Source organism: Rhinolophus sinicus, chromosome 4 (assembly GCF_057876585.1).
Source record: "Rhinolophus sinicus isolate RSI-liver-muscle chromosome 4, RSI-T2T, whole genome shotgun sequence".
Classification (NCBI taxonomy): Eukaryota; Metazoa; Chordata; class Mammalia; order Chiroptera; family Rhinolophidae; genus Rhinolophus; species Rhinolophus sinicus.
The window spans coordinates 1551675-1572720 of NC_142504.1; the positions used below are offsets into that span (position 1 = coordinate 1551675).

At 52.1% G+C, this 21046-nt stretch overlaps 1 protein-coding gene across 1 annotated transcript; it reads left to right on the forward strand.

Moving 5' to 3' along the window:
- Positions 1 to 5188: 5188 nt before the first annotated feature.
- On the forward strand, positions 5189 to 18140 carry C4H7orf57 (chromosome 4 C7orf57 homolog). The gene is made up of 9 exons (XM_019731602.3): positions 5189 to 5361; positions 5509 to 5700; positions 7720 to 7905; positions 9655 to 9781; positions 10989 to 11145; positions 12887 to 12984; positions 14343 to 14545; positions 15604 to 15618; positions 17056 to 18140. The coding sequence occupies exons 2-9, from the start codon at positions 5646 to 5648 to the stop codon at positions 17100 to 17102; spliced, it is 888 nt and encodes a 295-aa protein (XP_019587161.3). The 5' UTR covers positions 5189 to 5361; positions 5509 to 5645; the 3' UTR covers positions 17103 to 18140.
- Positions 18141 to 21046: the final 2906 nt, after the last annotated feature.

Genomic DNA, 21046 nt, shown 5'->3' on the forward strand with positions numbered 1-21046 from the left:
GAGACTAGGAGCTTCTGGACAATGTGGCAAACAAAAGATTTCTACTTAAAGCATCTGTGAGACCAGATTGGAGTGGATCACCCATTAAGTACAGATGACAAGTTGGTGGAGCAGGAGAAGCGCTGGGTCACAGTTCAGAGAGGGGGAGGTGCTGGTGCTGAGGGCCCCGCAGGTCACTCCCGCAGTGTGGGCTTCCGTTTTCCTCTGGTGTCCATCAGCTGAGGGGCACGGTTCCCTGCTCCAGGTCCACGAAGAATGGCCACGGAAGTGACCTGATGTCTGGAATCTCCTCCATTTGTACTTAACTATGTGCACATCTTTACATTGTGTTTTTTCTTTGAGTTCATGTGCAATTGACAGTAAACAGATTACGACATTAACTTTTTCCATTTAGCTACCCAAGTGATGTGCAGATGTGCTCTGTCAGCGGTGTTGCCGCTTGTGGCTGTGACACTGCCTCTGTAGCATCAGATCAGAGCGCTGCTGGAGAGTAGACCAGGCTTCTGAGGAGCCACCCAGCCTCCAGGCAGACGCCTCAAGTAGCTTATCTCCCAAACATGCCTTCCTGCCTGCTGGCCGTCCAGGGCTGTGACTGTGCTAAAAGCCATTGAGAAGCACTTCTCTTCCCGCCAGGGCCTTGCACTCTTGAAACCCCCCTTCCCTGCCCCCCCATATGGGGGCCCATTGTCTAAAGGGAGTTATCCAAAGGTCATTACAACCCAGGAGATCCTCCCAATGGGCTGATTACAGGCAGCTTCCCAGGTTACCTCTCACCAAAGGTGAGTAAGGTTTGTGACAAAACCCTGCTGTCAGGCTGGGCTTTGCAAAGCCCCTCTGGGCCTCGGCTGCCTGTGGGTTTCTGCCTCTGCGGGAGCTGCTTCGCTCTGAGGGTGTGGCTTTCACACAGTCAGCTCTTCTTGTGTGACAACTCCCTAGCACTCTGTGGATGTTTCTGGGCCAGCCTCACAGTTTCCCCTGGGAAGGCTGTTTTATTTTCCGTTTTTGCTTTCCCAGCAGGCAGCACAGAGGTGACAGGCAAGGGGCGTGGGCCTTTGCCCTCCTGAGTGGCCAGCGTGTCCCTGCTGCCTCCTTGCAGGTGATTCCACACACGCTCAGGTGACAGGAGCCCCACGCATTTGCCTCACACTGCAGGCCACTCCCACCCAAGTATGTAGGACACGCCAAGCTGTCTGCAGCCCTGCACATCGCCAAGCACGCAGCCCTCAGAGGGACGCACTGGTGGGAAAGGGCACTGTGAGGCTGGAAGGTGACAGCCATCTCACTGCGCTGCGGTCCGTTCTCCTGAAAGGGGGCTTCCCTTCCTGATCTTTGTCGCCTGCCCACGTAATTAATCTCAGTGCCCTGAACAGAAAGAAGACAGCCTGCCACAGGAAGGGCTGTGAGCAGGACAAACCTTCAGAAGCAAGCATTTGTAAATGATTTCCTCTGAGGAGAGTCGTTCACACTGGGTCATTTTCCAAGTAAACAGAGCACCTAAGACTACTGGTATGGGGCTCATTCTGCAAAGTCACACACCCGCTGGAGTCCGGGTCCTCGCGCCCCAGCAGGAAAGCCTGGACACTGGCGCTGCTGCCGCCTTCTTCTTCCGGGTGGCCCCTGAAAATCGGGGCGCCCCGAGGCGGCTTCGGCCTTTCACTCATCCCCCAGTGACAGGTCACCGGGAGAGGGACGACACCACAGGTTTTCTCTATCTTATGGGAGACATGACACTACACATAGGGGGTCAGGTTGGGGTGGGCTTTCTGTCGTCTTCACGAGTGTTTCTCCTTCGAGGGGGAGCCCAAGTGGACAAATCCTGAAATGCCTTGACTGCTCTGTTGCATCACCCTTCTGTGACGCGTCATAATGGCACAGTGCCCGTGTCACAGGGCCACGTCTCCACCCGACTGGCACATGGTCCTGTCTGTGTTGACAGAGCTTTGCTGCACCACCTTCCAAACCTGCCCTGTAGTATGAACGCCCCGGACCTACTACTGTGCTGTAACAGTTTCGATTGGAGTACGCCTGTATTTCTGAAATTCTGGAATAGTTTTCAGCCCCGTTTCTTCTTTAAACACTGCTTCTCTGACACTGCGCCTATTTTCCTGGGATGGCCCAGCTGTGACTTTTGTGAATTCCTTCTAATTTATTATGCCACTTCACGTTGGTTTTGATTTTTTCTCTTGTTACTCTGTGCTGGTGTCTGGATAAATTCACTTGTGCTGTTTCACACTCACTCATTTGCTCTTTGCTCTGTGAGGCCCAGGGATAGTCCAAGGAAGCCCAGACTTTCTGCTTCCTGAGCTCGCGATCTGAAATCCAAATGCTACAAAATGTTACGTAGTGCAGGGTTGGCTTGTTCCCCTTCTGCCTCCGAGCTCTGGGTCTCTGCACTCCTGGCACCCATGTTATCATTTTCTTGGAAAGATATGGTCTGCATATGCAAGTGATACTTAGGTAAAATGTGTTTATGTCCATCTACCTGTGTGTGTGTGTGTGGATAGATTCATCTCTTTACGTTGTGTAAAGTGGGTGCTGGCTTTCTATAAACGGTGGTCTCCCTCTTGCTTTCTTCATTTCAAAACATGCCGTGGGAGTCGTCCTACCTGAAGTGACCTCCGTCATTCCTCCACGGCCGCCCTATGTCTCACCGTGACTGCGCCTTACCACTCCCTACCGGTGCGCATTTGGCACTGGGGGCAGTGTGTGTGAGTGAGCGTGTCCAGTGCTCAGCTGTACTGCGGGCACCAGCGCATCTGGAGGGCCGTCCAGCCGGAGGGGCTGTTGTGTGTGTGTGTGGGGGGGAGGGGTCTGGGAAGTCCCGCCTCTGTCCTCTGCACAGACCACCATTTGAACATCCCACTAGGAACTTAGGAGATTGTGCTTCCATTCACCGACACGATGTCTTATCAAACGGCTTCTCTCCGCCAATCCAATAGATCTGTAAATGGTACCTCAGAGTAGTTTCCTTACGCATTCTGATGAACGAGTCAGCTTTTTCTTTCACCTGGCTGAACCCATGTTCTCCTAGGTTCTGCGTTTTTGTCTACCCATTTCTATTTCATGTCTTCCTCCTTTTGCTTGAAAATTTTTTTTCTAAAATTAGTATAATTTTCAATGTATTTCTTTATGTCTTGTGTACTAATTTAAAAACCCTTTCAAACTACTGGATGAAAAACAAAATCCATCTCGTGTGGCCCGGTTCCTCGGTGCCCCAGTGTTTCTGGATGGCAGGCTGACTCGGAGTGGGGCTTTCCTACTTTCACTGCCATCCCTGCTCCACGTGTCATGGCTCCCCATGGCTCCCAGGCTTCTTACATGCCGATAGGGACATAAAGAACCCCCATCTCCCTCTGTGCTTACTGAGATGATGGTCTTGTTTTCCCAACTAGGCTGAAAACCCGAACTGCAACATAATATTGAAACACATAAATATTTGTCAAAAAGGAAGTATTTGTCTTTACATTATTTTAGATTATCATCAAAAAGAAAACAAAATTTAGAAACCCCTCGGGTTCATGAAACCCTGGTCTAAAGAGTATGGTGCATAATTGACAGGGGGAAAGACTGGGTCCCGGGTCCCTGGGATGACGAATGGGATTGTACAGGCACCTTAGCTGCTTGGGGTTGGAATACTGAACAGAATGGACAAAGCGGAAAGTGCAGATGTGTCCTGGGAGTTTACGTAAATCCACTTCGGTCAACCACAGTGTGAACCAGGAGAGCGCAGCAGGCAGCAAAGGGTCGAGGGCTTTGAATAATGGGAATTTCACTGAAATACATTTTTATCTTCTTCTCAAAATACTCATGAGCAGGAGCTCTCTCTATAAAATGTAAGATACTTGTTATGTCTATGTATAATATATATCTATATCTTACAGGTATATATAAGATGACATATAGAGATATCTATATAGAAATAGGTATATAAGATCTCTCTATTAATAAGATACATATCTTATCTAAACATCTACAAATAAAACTGAATAAAATTGTGCACAAACTGAGGTTGTCTGTGAGGAAATGTTGGATCCTTCTAAGCACCGAGAGCCGTTATGTGACAGAAGGACCAGGTGTGATAGCGTGTAGGAAATGCAGACTGTGAGCTATTCTCATTCCAAATAGATTCTTTTCCTGTCATGTTTTCATTCGTACTGCACCTTACCTAGAGCTTATTTGAGTTGGCGTCTGCAGACACTTGTAATTTCAGTCACATTCCGAAAATCAAAACTTTCTTCTAAGGAATGGTCAGTCTTCATTATAACTCAAATTATGATTTCAGTCAGTAAGGAAAGTTGTCAACTTGGGTGAGTTCTTAACTCTTCTATTAAACCAGTTCAGAACTAGAAAAAGATATTCTTTAGTCGCAACGGCTCCAGTTACTATGACCAACTATTTTTAAAAACAACCTTCAATGTTGACTGTAACCCCCTAGGCAGAGGGTGCTGTGAATTAGGTAAGAGAAAGCCCCTTATTCTTGGAAGTGGCCCTGCACACAGTGGAACAAACATTTGATGTTGCAATGTGAAGTCCCGATGCCTGTGTGACTGGGCCAGCTGAAAACCCTGAGAATTCATCGCAATGTTATATGAGAGCTGGCTCCACCCCAGAGTTAGGGTTAATTCTTGTCACAAGTTGTCTTCTTGTCTCCCGACAAAACGGCCATGGCTGTTGTGGCCGGTGGCTTCACTGAGCAGTGGGGCTGAGAGGTGCTGTCCATTCTGGGGAGCACGGAGCACCCTACTTGTGTGGAACCCTAATCTAGCCAGGCCAAAAGCTCTTACTAAGAAGTCCAGGGCTGGGACGCTGGCCAGCTTCGTAGAAACAGGGCCAAAGGCTTTTGAAAGCGCCTCTCAGCTCACACAGCACAAATGCTCCTGAAGAGGCGAGGTACGAGGAAGGATGTTTGCAGGACCGTTTTACTGCTGATGCAGTTGGCAGACTGTCTGCTGAGTGTTCCCAGGTACTTATTATATTCGTCCTCTTTTCAAAATGCATTACATAAACGGGAGGCCGACGCGCAAATCTGACTCGTTTTTCTGGCTCGCTCTGTGGAAACTCGGGGGTGGGGGGAACGGGGCGGGGCTGAGGCCTGGACGCCGGCCACGCCCCGCCACGCCCCCTCCAGCGTCCTGGGCGGTTGACTGGCGGATCCCGAGCTCCGCCCCTGGCCCTCCTGGGTCGGCAGCGGGAGCCCCAGCCGCGCCCGCCGATTGGCCACCGGGGCCGTTGCCCGGGCGACGCGAGTTGCGGTCCCGTGAGTTGTGGGTCGGCGCCACGCTGGGAGTTTGGGGCTGTCCTCCGCCTCCCGCAGGGCGTAGGCTTTGGCCTCTGGGCGGCAAGCAGCACCCGCAGGAGCCGGTGAGCGGGAGCGGGCGCCTCGGCGTCGGGGAGGGGAGCGTGCCACCTGCCACTGGGGCGGGAGGGTCAGTCCCGGGAGGCTTCTCACTAACAGGTTCTCTGCTGCACACTGAGTGGACTTGTCCCTCTGTGCGCCCACCCGGCAAGGACGTGGCCCTGCTGGTGCGTGTGCCGCTGCCGTACACCGCGTGGAGCTGCGCGCCCTTGCGGAGTGGGAGACGCCGGCCTCCGTGTGCGTGGAGGCGGCCGTTCCGGCGCCCCAGGAGCAGTGACTCGTCTCCGGCATGCGGAACTCCAGCAAGGACCTGCAAGGCGCCGCGGGCCGCCACGCCCCGTGCGGTGAGTGACCGGCGCGAGGAGCGGCAGCCCTGGGCTGCTGGACAGCTCCGCAGCCGGCGTGCGCGCGTGTGGCCGCACCAGCACCGGGCACCCCCCGGAGAGGGTACGCTGCACGCGCGCCGCAGCCCGAGCCCCACTGACAGGGAACGGGGGGGGGGGCTTGTTCTCTGTTTTCAACGCGGCTGCCGCCATAGCGTCTCCTTGGGTTTTCTCCGCGCGCAACCCCGGAACTCGCGCAGTTCCTTCCCCGAACGCTCGCTCAGGCACTTCCTCCTCCCGCCGCTTCCGGGGCCTCCGCTGGGTGCCTCTTGCCAGCGTGTCCGGCTTTCAGTGCCTGGCCGCAGACACCAGGGCTTTGTGGCCTCCTCCAGGCTTCTCACTTAGCAGGGCTGACGCTGGGCAGAGGGGAAGGCCCGAGGCTGTGCCTGGTTTCACCGTTGTTTGCTCTGCTCCCCATCTGGGCGAGGGCTGGAGAGAGGATCTGCTGGGAGAGGCAGGGTGGGGGCAGGCGGGCACCCTGCAGCCCTGTATCTGCCCAAAAGCAGACAGAGCTTGGCCTGCCAGCCCAGAGCTCTGACTGTGACCACTGCTGGTGACACCGTGGCCCATGCGGTACTGGGGGGTGGAGAGCCTGGCAGCCCCCCCTTCTCCACGGGGTCTTAGGCTCTGTGTGACCTTCCATGCCTTAGTGAGCGGCCCCCCTGGATGCACAAGCACTGTCATAAGTACCTTTAAGACAGCAACCTTTAACCTCAAAACATGAGGTATCCTCTTCCTGTTTACAGAAGAGGAAACTGAGGCACAGTTTTAGAAGGTGCCAGAAGTCACACCCCTCACAGATGGCTCCTCCACTCAGGCTTTAACCCCTCGAGACTCTGGCAGCCAAAGGCAGGGGCAGTGGCTGCTTCCGGATCTCCTGTGGTCTGTGGCCCTGTGACAGTGCCGGGTGCCTTGACAGCAGAGGGCTGTGGGTGCTGGGTCATCTTGTCCCTCTCAGCTGTCCCCTTACTGATAAAATAAGCGTGCTCATAGAAATATACACCACGGTGATGCAGGGCCATACAGTCCTAATAACCTGTGAATGACAGAGGTTACAGGACGCCGAGTGTGTGCTGGTGACAGCTGGTTCTCAGTGACTTGGGCCCTGGCTCTCTGAGCTCCTTTGCACACGGTTATAAATGGTGGACCCAAAGCTTCCAGTAACGAGAAGGAAGAAGGCACGGTGTTCCCTGTGGATTAATTAGTAATCAAAACACAGAGAGGAAAAGCGAAGCAAGAATCAAGTGCCTTCCCTCTAAGGAAATGGTTTGAGCTGCATATGATGAGAGTACAAAGCTCCTAAACTCTTAGTTCTTACAGTGATTCTCTGTGAGCTTCTCACAAGTCTTCACATCTTCCCCAGGGATTTTTTTTTTTTTTTCCTTTTCCAAACTGTAGTGTCGATCCAGCTAATTACTGTCCTTTGGATATTGAAAAGGTTTGCCTTGTTAAATATTTACTTGTATGCAGGGATCCCAGCTTCAGTCCTAAGTAGAAATGGGATGTCAGCTTTTAGCTTAGAGGACGATTCCTGCTTGTTCACGGACCCTTGTTTGCTTGCGTAAATTGACCCATCCAGCACTATTTGCCTATGTGCCTACTGCCGGCAGGTCCACCGTCTGCCAGGTGGGCAGCAGCTGGAGACGCAGGGCAGAGCTGACACTGCAGGGCTTGGTCTGAAGGCGTCTGGAGGCTGATTCCTTCCCCTTAGGGAACGCAGTCTTCTACATCCTTGAAATGATTGGATGAGCCTCCACTCCCATGAGGGAGGGTGATGGGCTTTGTGAAGCCTTGATTTGTGTGTTCATCTCACCTAGATGCTGCCTTCAGAGCGCGCACGTCCTGTGCTGCTTCTTTCTCTGGCTGACGTCCTGTGTCAGTCTCTCCCGCCCTGAGGTCCCAGGGAGGGTGCGTAGCCATCTTCCAGGCAGTGCACTAAACTAGCCTGAATTCACCATAACAACCCACCCTCCTCCCTAGACTGGTACTACGACCTTCCCGCAAGGCAGTCTGAGAAGGCCATGGATGTGCCACCAGCGTCCCAGGTCCCAGGTCTCAGCGAGCTTGGGGACTCACCCAGTGGGCACATGCAGGGGATGCGGAGGTACTGGATCAAAGAGACCGACTCGGAGTACGTGAAGCTGGCCAAGCAAGGCGGCCGGCCCGGTAAGCACACCCGGCTCTGTTCTGTGGGGCAGCCACAGGGCCGCTTGTCACCATTTCGGTGCCTGGAAACATCATGAGTTTTGCCCCAGCCGTTGGAGCCTTGTGTTCATTGGTGCAGTTGGCGATGTGTGTGGTCTTCAGGGACCCGCTAACCATGTATGACGAATTAGACTCAGTGGGCTGAATTCTTGGGTGTGGCTTCGGAGCACTTCTCCTCCGAGGGACACGGTGGCTGTGATTCCGCCCCAGCTCATTTTCTAACTGCAGAGTCTCAGGAAATTGCCCGCATGATAGGCTGTCTTTATGCTTCAATGGGCTGGGTGTCCAACCCCTCCCTAAGCAGCTCGGGAAGCATCTTCCCTGTGGCTGACTCTTGTTGCCCGTCCTGTGCAGTAAAACGGTGTGGATGATGGGGACCTAGGTGAGTTTCAGCGGCTGCGCTCATGGACACCAAACTTCACCCATGATGTCACTGAGACAGTGCCGCCCACTTGTACCAAGAGGAATCGCTGACCGGGGAAGGAGTCCCAACTGAAATGTCCTGTAGTTGGCCTGTGGCACAAGTGGCAGGCAGATACTAACCTTTCTTTCTGGCTGCCATTACCCCGAAGGAGATTGTCACAGGGCAAAGGAAACAAAATGACAACATCTGGGCTACAATGTTACAAAACCCGGAACAAGCCCTTGGATTCCCCCCACGTGTCACCCATAGGACAGGACCGCCCCACTCTTTGCCGCTGGGGAAAGGGACCCTGGCGGACAGCTGTCCAAACGGGCTGAGGTCTGCAAGTGGGATGAAGGCCTGCAGCAGGGCTTTCCTGATTTTGACCATTGTGCTGTGATTATGTAATTGTCTTTGGGGGAGACAGGGGTTAGGGGCATCCTGTCTGCAGCTCACTCCCATTGTCCCCAAACAGCAGTGACAGTGACCCCCGTACTAATAGGGGATAGAGACAGAGAGAGAGGTGAGGGCGTGATACCGCAAATGTGATGAAATGTTAGCATTGGGGGAGTCTGCCTGAAAGGTGTGGGGGAATTCTTATACTATTCTTGCCACCTTTTTCTCAGTCAGAAATATTTAAAAAATCAGAAGTTTAAAATAGGTTAAGAATTTCTTATAGTAAGAAATCAATAAATGTTGGCTGCTGCCGTTGTTACTCTGTTGTTATCACCACTTTGCTGGGCTTAACCAGTGATTGGCGCCCCGCCCAGCCGCCAGCTATGAAAAAGCCCCTGGGGGGTGGGGGGAGGCAGGACAGGAGGCGAAATCCGAGAAACCCAAGAGGGGACAGGTGGGTCAGTGGCTGGAGGGGACAGCTTCTCCCTAAAATGCTGTGGGGTCAGGGACAGCCCCACCATGGCAGAGAACAGTGGGACTGTCAGGCTGCAAGGATGGGTGTGGGCAGCTGAGAGGGCCAGCCAGCCAGCAGCCCCCTGGAGACCTGAGTTCTGCTCCCCCAATGTCGGCCTGGAGGGATGACCATCACTCCCGGTCACAGGTGGATGCTGGCCTGCTCAGATGACAGCTCAGGACCAGGGGCGGGATGGGGGCTGCATGCGGATGTCCCTCCTGAGTACCAGGCACATGTGCACAGGCGGTGAGGGCCCTGGTCGCCCCGAGTCCTGGAGCCCCAGAGCCCAGAGCTAACCCCAGAAGTCACAGTGCCCTTGTAAAGATGAGCCGCCTGCCCGTCACGCCTGGTGCCTGGTGGGCAGGCCCCACTCACAGGGCTGCTTTTTGGTTTTGAGACCTGCTGATGCACTGTGCCCCCGGAACTGAGACTGGAATGAGGACCAGGAGAGGCACCCCAGCCACGTACTCCTTGCCCGACTGGTTCATCCACCACAGCAAGCCGCCCACAGCCGACGGGAAGCAGTGAGTATCGTCTGTCTTCATACGGGAAAAACAGCTTGTTGATATTTACAAACACTGATACGCAGTACAGGGTGAGCTCCGGGTCCAGACGGTGTTGTCAGCGGCCAGGTCTCTGCGGGGTGCAGGGTAAGTGGCTGCAGCACCAGGGTTCTGGAAATCTCCTGTGTCTGCCCCCCTCGAGTTGTACCTCTAGTGGCTGCTGTGGGCGCATTGCTTCACGTGCCTGTGCCAGGGGGCCTGCCTCCTATGACAGCAGCTTGTCCCAAAGCTGCCTTCTCGTTGGAGGAGAGAGGTGCTAGAGAAAGGCAGAAACACAGGCAATCCTAAATTACCGTAACACTGACCACCAGAGTTCTGGGGAGCCATTGTCCCTGTAAGATTCGAAACGTCTAAGAAATTCGTACACAAACTGTCGCTTCCCAGCCACCTCTTGGGCTGGGAAATCCGGTGAAAAGCTGTTGAGCTGGCTTTCCTGGTCTGGCTTAGAAAATGGTCGGGCAGACGTGCTGTGCATCCTCAGTGTGGCCAGGAGGCTGTGCCTGTGGCGTCTTGGAAACATCTGGCTCACAGTGCACCCCTGTGGAGGGGAGGGACTGGGCACAGCAGAGAGAAGGTGACACAAGGAAGCAGGGGCCAGACGCTGCCTGGGCTCCCAGGAAGGGGCTTCCAGTAACCTAGAACCTTAGTTCCTCTTGTCCTGGACACGAGACCCATGGGTGCTCAGCGGAGCCCTTCTCCCCTCCCACCAGCCACTGGACTGTCCCTCCTGCTTCTGCTCTGTCCCCAAATTGGAAGGCTGAGAGACTGCTGTCCCCTCCTGTCCCTGAGTGACCTTATCTTCCAAGCGTCCCATAGCATCTAGTTTGTGTGATCTTCTGGTCACTCAGGGGCATTTGGGGAGGGAGGTCGGGGGAGCTTTCCTTCCCTGAAACTTTGGGGCCAATGAGCTGCCTAACTTGACACTATCTCACCTGTTTCTCGAACCATCCAGCCCTGTTATTTTCAGCCCTTGTCAGTCCCTGTGGGCTTTTTTTCTGCCCGTAAAAAAAAGGCCCTGGGGACAGAACTGGGAGGAGAGGGCTGCGGGCGTGTGGGGTGTGCAGGGGGAGAAAGGATGGCGTTTGCTACCTGAAGGCGGAGAGGGAGACTGGGGAGGGGGGCGGTCAGGTAGCGCCCGGCAGGGTGGAGGTGACCCCTATTTCCACAGGGCGCCTGCTGCCTACATGCCGGACTACATGGTTCACGAGGAGTACACCCCAGACCCGGCCGACAGGAACCACGAGCCCAGAAGGGGCCCGTTCGACTTTGATGTGAAGACAGTGTGGCAGAGAGAAACCGAGCAGCTTGAAAAGGAGAGCAAACAGGTGACGGGGCCGTAATGGATGGCACGGCACCCCTTTGCTGGTGGCTGCCTGAGTCAGTGGGGTGCTATTGCTCGGTGCTGTGTCTCTTGTTGCCATGGTATCAGCACCAGGTCAGACCTTTACACTTACATCTACTGCAGGGACGAGGCCTGCAGCCCCGGCACACACGGTCCGGGTTCAGTCTTCCCAGCCTTTTCTCTGCCAGGTGCCAACTCAGGGGAACCACACGATGTGTGGTCCTGTGCCTGGCCTCTCCCACGGCCATGGCCACCGAGAGCCATCCCAGTCGGGCTGTCACCAGCTGACAGACCCTTGGCTTGTTTTCAGGCCCGGGATGGCCCCACCTTGCAGAGCGGTCCGGAGCCCACACCCTCGCTCTGAGCACGTGGTCCTGCCTGGTTGAAGCCATTCCAGCAGGTGCCTCCCCACCTGGGTTTAAATTTGCATTGCCCCAATGCCTGGTGACATCGTGCATCTTTTCACACGCTCCATTGCCACGCATGTATCTTTGTCAGTGAAGCGTCTGTCCTCATCTTTTGCCCATTTTTAATGGTTCGTTTTCTTATTATTGAGACATGAAAGGTCTTCATATCCTGGATGAGTCCTTTCCCAGAGATGAGTCTGGCACTTATTTTCCCCCAGTCTGTGCCTGGTCTTCTTGTTCTCTCACCAGCATCTTTGGAAGAACAGAAGTTCTTAATTTGGACAAAGTCTGATTCATCAGTTTTTCATGTATGACTTTGCTTTTGACATTATGTCCACGAAACCATTGCCTGGTCCCAGGTCACAACTTCCCTCCTGTGTCTTTGTCTAAGTGTCCTGGCTCCCGTCCCAGGTTTAGCCGCCCGCCCCTCCCCCTTCTAACCCCACTGGAGTGGGCCCCTCTGGGCGCACTTTCCAGCACGTGCCCAGCCTCCATTTCAGGACTCACCTTCTCCATCACCCCTCGTGCCTGTCGTTTGCCAGGCCCCGGGTTCTGTTCTGAATGTCAGCCCCCTCCTCGTCCCCTTGCCGCCATCCAGGTGGGGCGTTCCTGGCCTCTGGCCCACTCGTCTGTCTCCTCTGAGTCAGCTCTCCGCATTCTGCCTCCCGCCACACTGTCCCCTGTGCCCCAGCCCCTCCCCCATACCGGCCTGCCCCAGCCTCCTCCTCGGTACCCCCCTGGGTTTCTCAGCCAGGCCGTCTGCATCCGTCCCTCGGACGCACACACTCAGGGGTCTGCAGTGGGGTCATGCCAGAGCAGCGGTGGCCAGGCGGCTGGCACTGTTCACAGCACTGTCCCCCCGTGGCTGGGCGGTGTGAGCCCATCTTCAAGGGTGAGGTCAGGGCAGGTGTCCAAGCCCCGTGTCCAGCCTGGTTCCCACTTGACGGTTCAGGGTGAAGGAGGGGAGGTTGTTCGCAGACGCATCCAGGGAAAAAGCCCTGCCCACGCTCTGCTGAGGGACCCCCGTCCTCTTGGGGCCCCTTGAGGGGGCTCCCTAATATTTCAGCCGGGAGCTTCTCATGCTCTTCTTCCAGAGTAGATGCATCTTTGCTGGAAAACCACCACTGCTGTGAGTTTCCGAATCAGTGTGTCGAGCGGGTTGTCGCCTTCCCTGTGGCTGGTCACCCGTGAGAAGGTGGCCACACTCCATGCCTGGCACTGCACGGCTGTGCAGCCAGCTGTGGGCTGCCCTCCCCTCTGGCGTCTGAGCTGCTGAGCGCTCCACTAAATCGGGACTTGGTGTGTTTCTCCCCACAGGAGAGGCTGCCAGCCATTAACTCAAAGAGCCCCAGCAAAGCGGGGAGCCCGCTGAACCCCAAAGACCCTGCAGGGAGTAGAGTCTGCTTTCCCCCCATGTAAGTGCACGCACAGCCCACACAGTCAGGATTCGCCTGGGGTTCGGCCTGTGCTCTCTGGTCCCAGTGACAATGAGGGAACAACGTGCTCTGCTCATGTTGGCCTAATGCTGTTGGCTCCCCAGCAGGTGTGGCAATGAGACGCCATGTCACAGTTCCCACAGCCTGGCCTGCAGAGCCTGACCCTCCTGGCCCGCTGGCCTCCTGGCCCCTTTCCCTCCCTCCTTGATGGTGGTTGTGCCCTGCGTGGCCTGTCTGTCCCTCGCCCTCATCTTTGTCGGGTGGTCTTCTGGTTTAGATGCTGAGTTCCCCCAACAAGCTGCCCTGTGCGCCGCAGGCCTGGGTCCTCCTGAGACCCGCCTGCCTCCCTGTCCCATCCTCACAAAGCCTCGCCTTTGACGGTGGGGCCGCCTGTCCTGACATGGGTGTTGCTCGGGCTGCCGTTTTCTGTCACCAAGGTCTGGATGCTGCTGTCCGCATCCGGGGCTCTGGCTACGCATCGCGCAGGAAGATCTGTGAGGCGCGGGGACATTTTCATCTGTCTCGTTACTGTGTCAGAATCCTAGCTGGTGCTGCAGTTAATGTCAGCCGTTGTCTAATTCTTCAGCTTCTCATCCAGTGGGGAGAAAAACAAGCAGTCAGTTACATAGTATGTGACACACGCCATGCGAGCACCGAGCTCAGACAGGAAGGGAGGGAGCTACATTATATTTAGGGAAAGAGGGGGCCAATGGGAACACCCTTAACAACGGATTTACAAGTAGGAGACCTGAGGCCGCAGGAGCAGCTGAGGTGTGACCTGTCTGACCTCCAAGCTCCAGCTGCTTCCACCAGGTCACACCTCTCTGTCAGTCTTCAGTGTAGGTTCTGATAAGGTCTGCACAGGTGTAGGTTCTGATAAGATCTGCAGAGATGCAGCGACAGGTGAACGCCAGGTAGAAGCACAGCTGAGCACAGAAGCAGAGATGGTCCATAATGCAGACGAGGAGGAAGTGGTTCCGAAAGCAGTTGTTACAAAATGACAGAGGCTGAGCGCCTGTCACCATGGAGAGGGTCAGTGTTTTCTTAGAAAGGGGCTGGAATTACTCTTTTCTGATTGGCTGTCACGAAGAAAAGCTTTGAAAACAACTAAGCCTGCTCTCACCACATACAAGGAATGCTTGGAAGTGTGCTGACTGGGGCTTAAAAGTGGAGGGGGGGGAGGGAGGGAAAGAGGGGGCGAGAGAGAGAGTGAGAGATCTCCCCGTTATGTTTTATGGCACAATAAACATCTAATTTATTACCCGTATGCCTAGAACTCTTCTGGATTTTCACTAAGCTTTATACTTAAGTTTGATGTTAATTTTTCTCTTTTTGAGGCCTGGTCAAAAAACCAGCTCACCCACAAACTTCTCCAAACTCATCAGCAATGGGTATAGGGATGAGTGGTTCCAGCAGCGAGAGGACGCAGACAGGAAAACCGCATCCACATCGTCTCAGTCCCCCCAAGACCCCGAAGGGCGCCAGGATACGGAGCAGCTCCCAGGCCCCAAGATCCCCCAGGAATCTGCACAGGACCCAGGTGACGTGCACCCAGCCACCCATGTGCCCCGAGGTTTTGGTCATTGATGTGGCAGCCACTTTCTCTTGTCTCACTATGTGTCTTGTAATGAGTGACCTAAAAAATATGTCGAGAACCTCGGGAAGTACTGAGGTGCATACACAGGAGGGTAACGTATGTGTTGCTTTTTCCTATATTCAGATGAATAGCGAAGGTCATGATTGCTGTCACTTCACGTTTTCTTTGAATTGCCAAGAGTGTCGATCCTTCGTTTGGAATACCAAACTAATAATGTGCTAAATAATATCAGTTTTACTCTCCTGGATCCAAGAGATTCTGACTGCGGTGCTTGCACCTGTGGAAGCCGCTGGTCCCTTTGAGGCAGCCTCATGGAAAGCCCCGGGGTCTCTGAAAAGAACGCACGTTCCAACTTGAAATTGCTCCTTCCTCAGTGTTTCTTAAACTTTGTAGTTAAACGGGATAGTTGAGAAGTTTCCCTGTCGATGTTCAGGATACTGTAGTAGCTTTCATTTTTCACAGTCCAGTCACAGGTACAGTTCTCCTTACTTTCGCCACGTCCACCTTAAAGTGTCCGGGCAGCAGGTTCCGTTCCCGTAGCTCCAGGACTGCTGGTCATTTATACTCTTGAGGCTTCATTTCTTGGATTAGGAGGAAGGCGGCGTGTTCTGTCCCTTCAAGCATCCGAAGTGCTTCACGTAATGTTTTGTCAGCGCGACCTCGCTGGCCTTTCCGCATCCAGCTCCTCACGCTGGCGGCAGCACCTTCACCAGTGAGGGGCGTCATCCTGGCCCCTGGTCCGACCTGGCCCCAGCTGGCCCGGCCAGCTCTGGTGATAACACACCCTCTGTCTCCATTGTCATGGTGGATCGTGACTAGCTCACACTCAATGTACAAAGTGCCCTTTGGAACTTTACAATGGCAGTTGTGTTCTGGGGCTTCTCATTTTAAGTAATACAGCCTCTTACTAATTCTTTAAGTAATTATTAAAACTACTAATTCTTTTAATTCTTGGTCTGTTTCATTAAATTGAACAACTATGTACTTATTCTTTATTACAGAGTCTTCTCCAACGAGTGAGTGTTTATAGAGACCAACTTGCACCAAAATACAAAACTATCTCACACTGAATAAAGGCGATTGGCAAAGTTTTTGAACCTGACGTGGAGGTCTCTCGGCACCCTGCGACGTCTGTCTCCATACTGCATCTGTTCTGACTACACGAATTGGGGGCAGCGAAAGAAGGACCACTCACTTTATTCCAAGATTATTTTGTCCTTTTATGCATATTCCAGAAAATAAAACATGGTTTAGTTCAGAGACGTACATTGTATTACACACCACGTGAGCGAGCTGGGTTTAAATAATGGAAGAAGTGAAAAGCCACGGGGGTGCCCCGGACTGAAGACGGCAGACGCAGAGGGCCTGGGGTCACCCACGGGGTAGTTAAGATTTTTAGCACAGTTTTCCTGCATGGTCTTACACAGGTGGAATTTACCTCACCACCAGCAAAGTGTATGGCCTAGCCAGGAACTATCGTGTTACATGAGGACAGGGTTGTGCCCTTTCTATGGGGAAATAAATCACTGCGCGTGTTGTGTGATCCGTGTGTGCAAATGAGCAGCAGTCCTGCATAGTCCGAGAGGAACATCGCAACGGTTCAAAATTAACGAAGGAGGAAGCAAGTGGAAAGGCCCTGTGATCTGGGCAGATGACCACTTGGTCGGGGTAACTTGGTTCCCTGTTCACTAAGGGGTCAATGCGGAAACTTGGGCTCCTGCCCCCACCAGAATTTCTGACCTCTAGTCTAGGCAGCCACACACTCCTGTTTCCTATTTCACCTTTGGCTTTCAACTTGCTAACAACAACTGGCCCAGAGCATGTCTGTTCCTTCCGACTGCTAGAGGGACGCTGTCGCCATAACTTTCTGGACCTCATCAAGCCTTCATATTAATGCTGCTTTCCCTCCACAAGACCCAGGATTTCTTTTTCCTTATTGCAATTTTTTGCAGCCTTTCTAGAAGTTTCTGCCAGAAAGCTGGCCTTTTGGTGATTGGCACAGGACTGCACTTTGAAAGAGCCGACATTGATGCGGGTGCAGGACGTGAGTTCAGGGACCAGAGCCAGTGTCCCGGGGCTGGGCAGCGGGCGGCCTCCTCCGACTACGTGGTCGCCGTCCTGCCACCGGCCTCCCCAGGAGCTGCTCACCCTGTTAGCTCAGCTCAGCGGAGACTTCAACACATGCAGGCCACGACCTTCCACACGACCTTCCGCGAGAGGGCGCTCGGCCCCTGGCCGCCGCCACAAGGGGGAGCCGGGTTCCAGCGTGTGACTGGTGCCTGCGGGGACAACCGCGCGCTAATGTCACGCAGACTTCATCAAAAGCTTTACAAATACGTGCAGAAATACGAGGGGGTTTTTATCGAAAATTAATGGTTACGGTTTCTAGTTTATAAAATGCCCTCTTACCTGTCTCTTGAGCCGGCGACTCACTGCGTTGCTTTGCTTTGCAGGCCCAGCAGCGTCTCCATCCGCATCGACGCCTCAGGGACTCAAATAACCCCCGACACCTGCACCGAGAGCACCAGGGTCGCTGTCTGACGGCTAAGTGTGGCCCGGCGGGGTTACAGCTCTATCTGCGAGGCTCCCGTTGTGCTTTGTGAACAGAGATTCTTACGAAAGAGTTCGTTTTAGAGCAGACTGTCGTCGCCGTGGCTTAGATGGTACAAGTGCTGGGTTTTGCTTCCTGCATTTGTCCGGGATGTTACGTCGCTGTGCCTCGCTGGCCTGGGATGCCTCGGGTCTCAGAACCAGCCGCTTCCTCCCGGTCACCAGCTGGCATCACCTCCTCCTGTGTGCACCTCCGTGGGTGACATTCCTATTGGAACCCATTGATTACACGCTTAACTAGAAGAAACTCACAGCCTTTCTGTATTTGCTCCTGTAATCTCTGCAGAAAAAAATTTTCTGTTACGAAAAATCTTTAATTCTAGAATATTGTGATCTAGTTTATATTAAGAAAAAGATTAATTTATCATGCCTTGAAGTTTTAAACATTTAATATAAAAAACATTGGCGCATTTGCTAGTTTTAAATTTTTGCTAACTTTTTTTTTGCATAGGCTGAAATCCATATTAAAGATTTGCGTTTCGTCCTTTAAGTAAAATATGCAAATTTTAATTTTCACAAAATTAAAATTGTTTAATCATCACAAAATTGTCTTCACAAAATTGTTTAATCATCAGACTGAATTCTCTTGTTTCATAAATTTTGTTAGTTTATATGTAAGTAAATAGCATTAAAATGTGGTTTTATATTTTGTGCACTTAATTCAATAGTAAAGTAATAATTTTCTGCTGGAATATTTTCAGGAAGCCAAATAAGATCACAGATATTTTAGCATCTTTCCCAGAGTAAACTTATCATGCCTTTGCTCACCTAAAATATAGAAGTTTTAAGTTAGTTCTTTAAATGAGATACTTAATTGAGCACATGTCTCTACATTGTTTGATCAAACTGAGAGTAGAGTGGGGAATATATGCGATATGAAAAAAGATGTGAATGGCTATAAGTATTGAATAAAAAGAATATAACATTATTGTAAGACATTTATTTTTTTCCTCTTTTCTTCTTTCCCTCCTCTTTCTTCCTCTACCTCAATTCTAAATTCATTCTCAACGTCCTCATCCTAAGAAAAACTCCTCAGTAGCTTACAGCTCCTTATCAGTAGCTTACAACTCTTTAATTCTTTTTTAGGTTGTTAGGCTAAGAGACACCCGAGCTTTAGGGAGAGGACAAAATTGGGATTACGCTCCTGTGATCAGATCTTGGGCAGCCAGGGTCCATTACTGAAAAAGCCAGTCCTGCAGTGAAATTTCTGCTCATAAAATACAACAAACATATTATGAAAACAAAAACTTACAAATTCCGTGAAATTATTCCAAAGTAAGTGATTTGCTTCCAAAAGATAAAAATATTGAAGATTGTGCTAAATATAAATTGTCAGTTAAAACCCGCAAAAACCCTGTTTAGTTCAATACGAGTTTTATATTGTGTGTGCCTGCGTGCACACACACATCCTCTCAGGTTCTGACATTTCTGTGGAGGCACCTGGCAACCTCACCTCACCTCACCACAGCCTTAGCTCACAGAGCTTGGCTCTGAGCCCATTTTCCTCCTATGGAAAATGGAGATAATTCCCAGGCAGGGCATTAATCAGAGTAAAGTTCCTAACGTGATGCCTGACTAATTGTCCTCCCCTTCAGCTTCGGGAAGCCGGGGCTCCCTGGGGTGTTGGTTTGCCCATAAAACAAGGCGCAGGCACGTGTGGGAAAGCCAGCATCACTGGAGAAAGCTGAGATTCGAACCGCGGTTACCAGTAATGTTCTTTTGCACTGAGCCCGGTGATGTGCGTGACATGGGCTGGACGCCAAGCTGAGAAAGGTAAAGCAGAAGGCGGTAGTGAACCAGGGGAAAGACAAGAGGGAATAGCTTCAAGGAGGAGAACAGTACCGACCACAGGTGTAAAGCAAAAGGGGAAAGTAGAAATAACTGTTGGAAATGAGAGCGGCTATGATGGTGGAAGAGGAGAAGATACTTCACACCCCAAGGGTGGGCTCACCGGGGTCCCACAAAGCATCTTCAAAAACTGGCTAAATTGTACGTGAAAAAACAGCAGAACATCCAGATCGGGCCACTGGTGAATTCTCCCAGACATTTAAGGAAGAAATAATACCAATTCTCAACACTCTCTTCCAGAAGATAGAGACCAAGAGACTAATTCCTAACTCACTCATGAGGTCAACATTATCTGGATACCAAGACCAGACAAAGACATAATTGCCCCAAACTTGGAAGCCACCAAGATGTCCTTCAGCAGGTGATGGATAAACTATGATCCATCCCGACGATGGAACATTACTCAACACTAAAGAGAGATGAACCAACAAACCATGAGAAGACCTGGAGGAACCTTAAATGCCTGTTACTAAGTGAATGCAGCCAGTCTGAAAAGGCTGCATACTCTAGGAGTCCAACTATGTAACATTCTAGAAAAGGCAAAACTATGAGACAGTAAAAAGGTTGGTGGTCACCAGGGGCTGGGGGGAGGGATGAATGGGACCCCAGGACGTTCAGGGCAGTGAACACACTTGGTAGGATACCACAGTGACAGACACGTCAGGATACATCTGTGCAAACCCGTAAAATGTGCACCACCCAGAGTAAGCCCTTTGGGGGGCTATGCAGTGTCAATGTAGGTTTGTTCATTGTAACAAACGTTCCTCTTTGGTGGGGACATTGTTCAGGGGGAGGATACGTAGATGTGGGGGCGGGGGTATGGAACTCTGCTTTCTACTCAATTTTGCTGTGAATCTAAAACTGCTGTAAAAGATAGTCTACTAAACAATGAGAAAAAGTCAAAATATTGTCTGTGTAGGAAATATTGTCTCCTCCTATGTCTCTACTGCTCACTTTTCTGCTACTTGGAATACTTTACTTCTGACACTTCTGACCGTCAGATGTGTTGGGGTTTACCCCCCAACAAGCAATTCTGAGACACCTGCTGGGTGACGTACAATGTTTCCTCACTTCTGACACTCTACCCAGGTAACATGGGACCCCACAGGTGAGGGGCTCAGAAGCACACATGACCCCACCCATTTCAGATGCCAACCACAAGTCCAGGTTGTGAGCTGTCCTTGTACCAGCTGGTTATAAATGGCGGTGCCCACAAGCCTCCTCATGTTTGATTAACCTGCTGACGCAGCTCAGAGATCAGGGAAACACTTCCTTGTGTTTATCGGTTTGTGCTCGAAGGGCGTGACAAAGGGTACAGATGGACATGCAGATGGAAGAGATGCTTAGGGAGAGGGAAGTGGGGAGGGCTGCAGAGCTGGGCGCGTCCCTCGCCCCGCACCCCCACGTGTCCACCAGCCTGCAAGCTCTCTGAACCCCCTCCTTTGGGGGTTTTTCGGGAAGCTGCCTCCTGCAGGCATGATCAACCCTTACCTCCATTTCCAGCCCCTCTCACCTCTCTGGACAATGGTGGGGACGGGGCAGAAAAATTCCAAGCCCCTAATCGCCACTTATATGTAAAGGATAAATATTTGAACATCGAGGAGACAGAAATCATGACGACAGGAGAAATACACAATTTCAACACAGACAACGAAGATATAAAAATTGTTTGATTTTCCTTAATGAATTTGGGGGGACCCAAACATTCAGTCCTTAACACTAAGGGGAGAAAGGGGATGTTCACTAAACTGACTCACCAGGATTTTTGCTAACTTTGGACTCAGAAGGCAGAACCCAGGGTGGGGCCCAGTCAGAAGGAAGACTCAGAGGAGCCTGACCCAAGTTTGGCTCAAGGAGAGAGTCGATGTCAGGATCCAAACTGATCTAAGGGTTTAAGGCATTCCCTAACCAAAACCCCAGCCATAGACAGGCTTACCTAAAGTTTCTATGGAAATTTCTATGGAACAGCTAAACCATCCTAACACA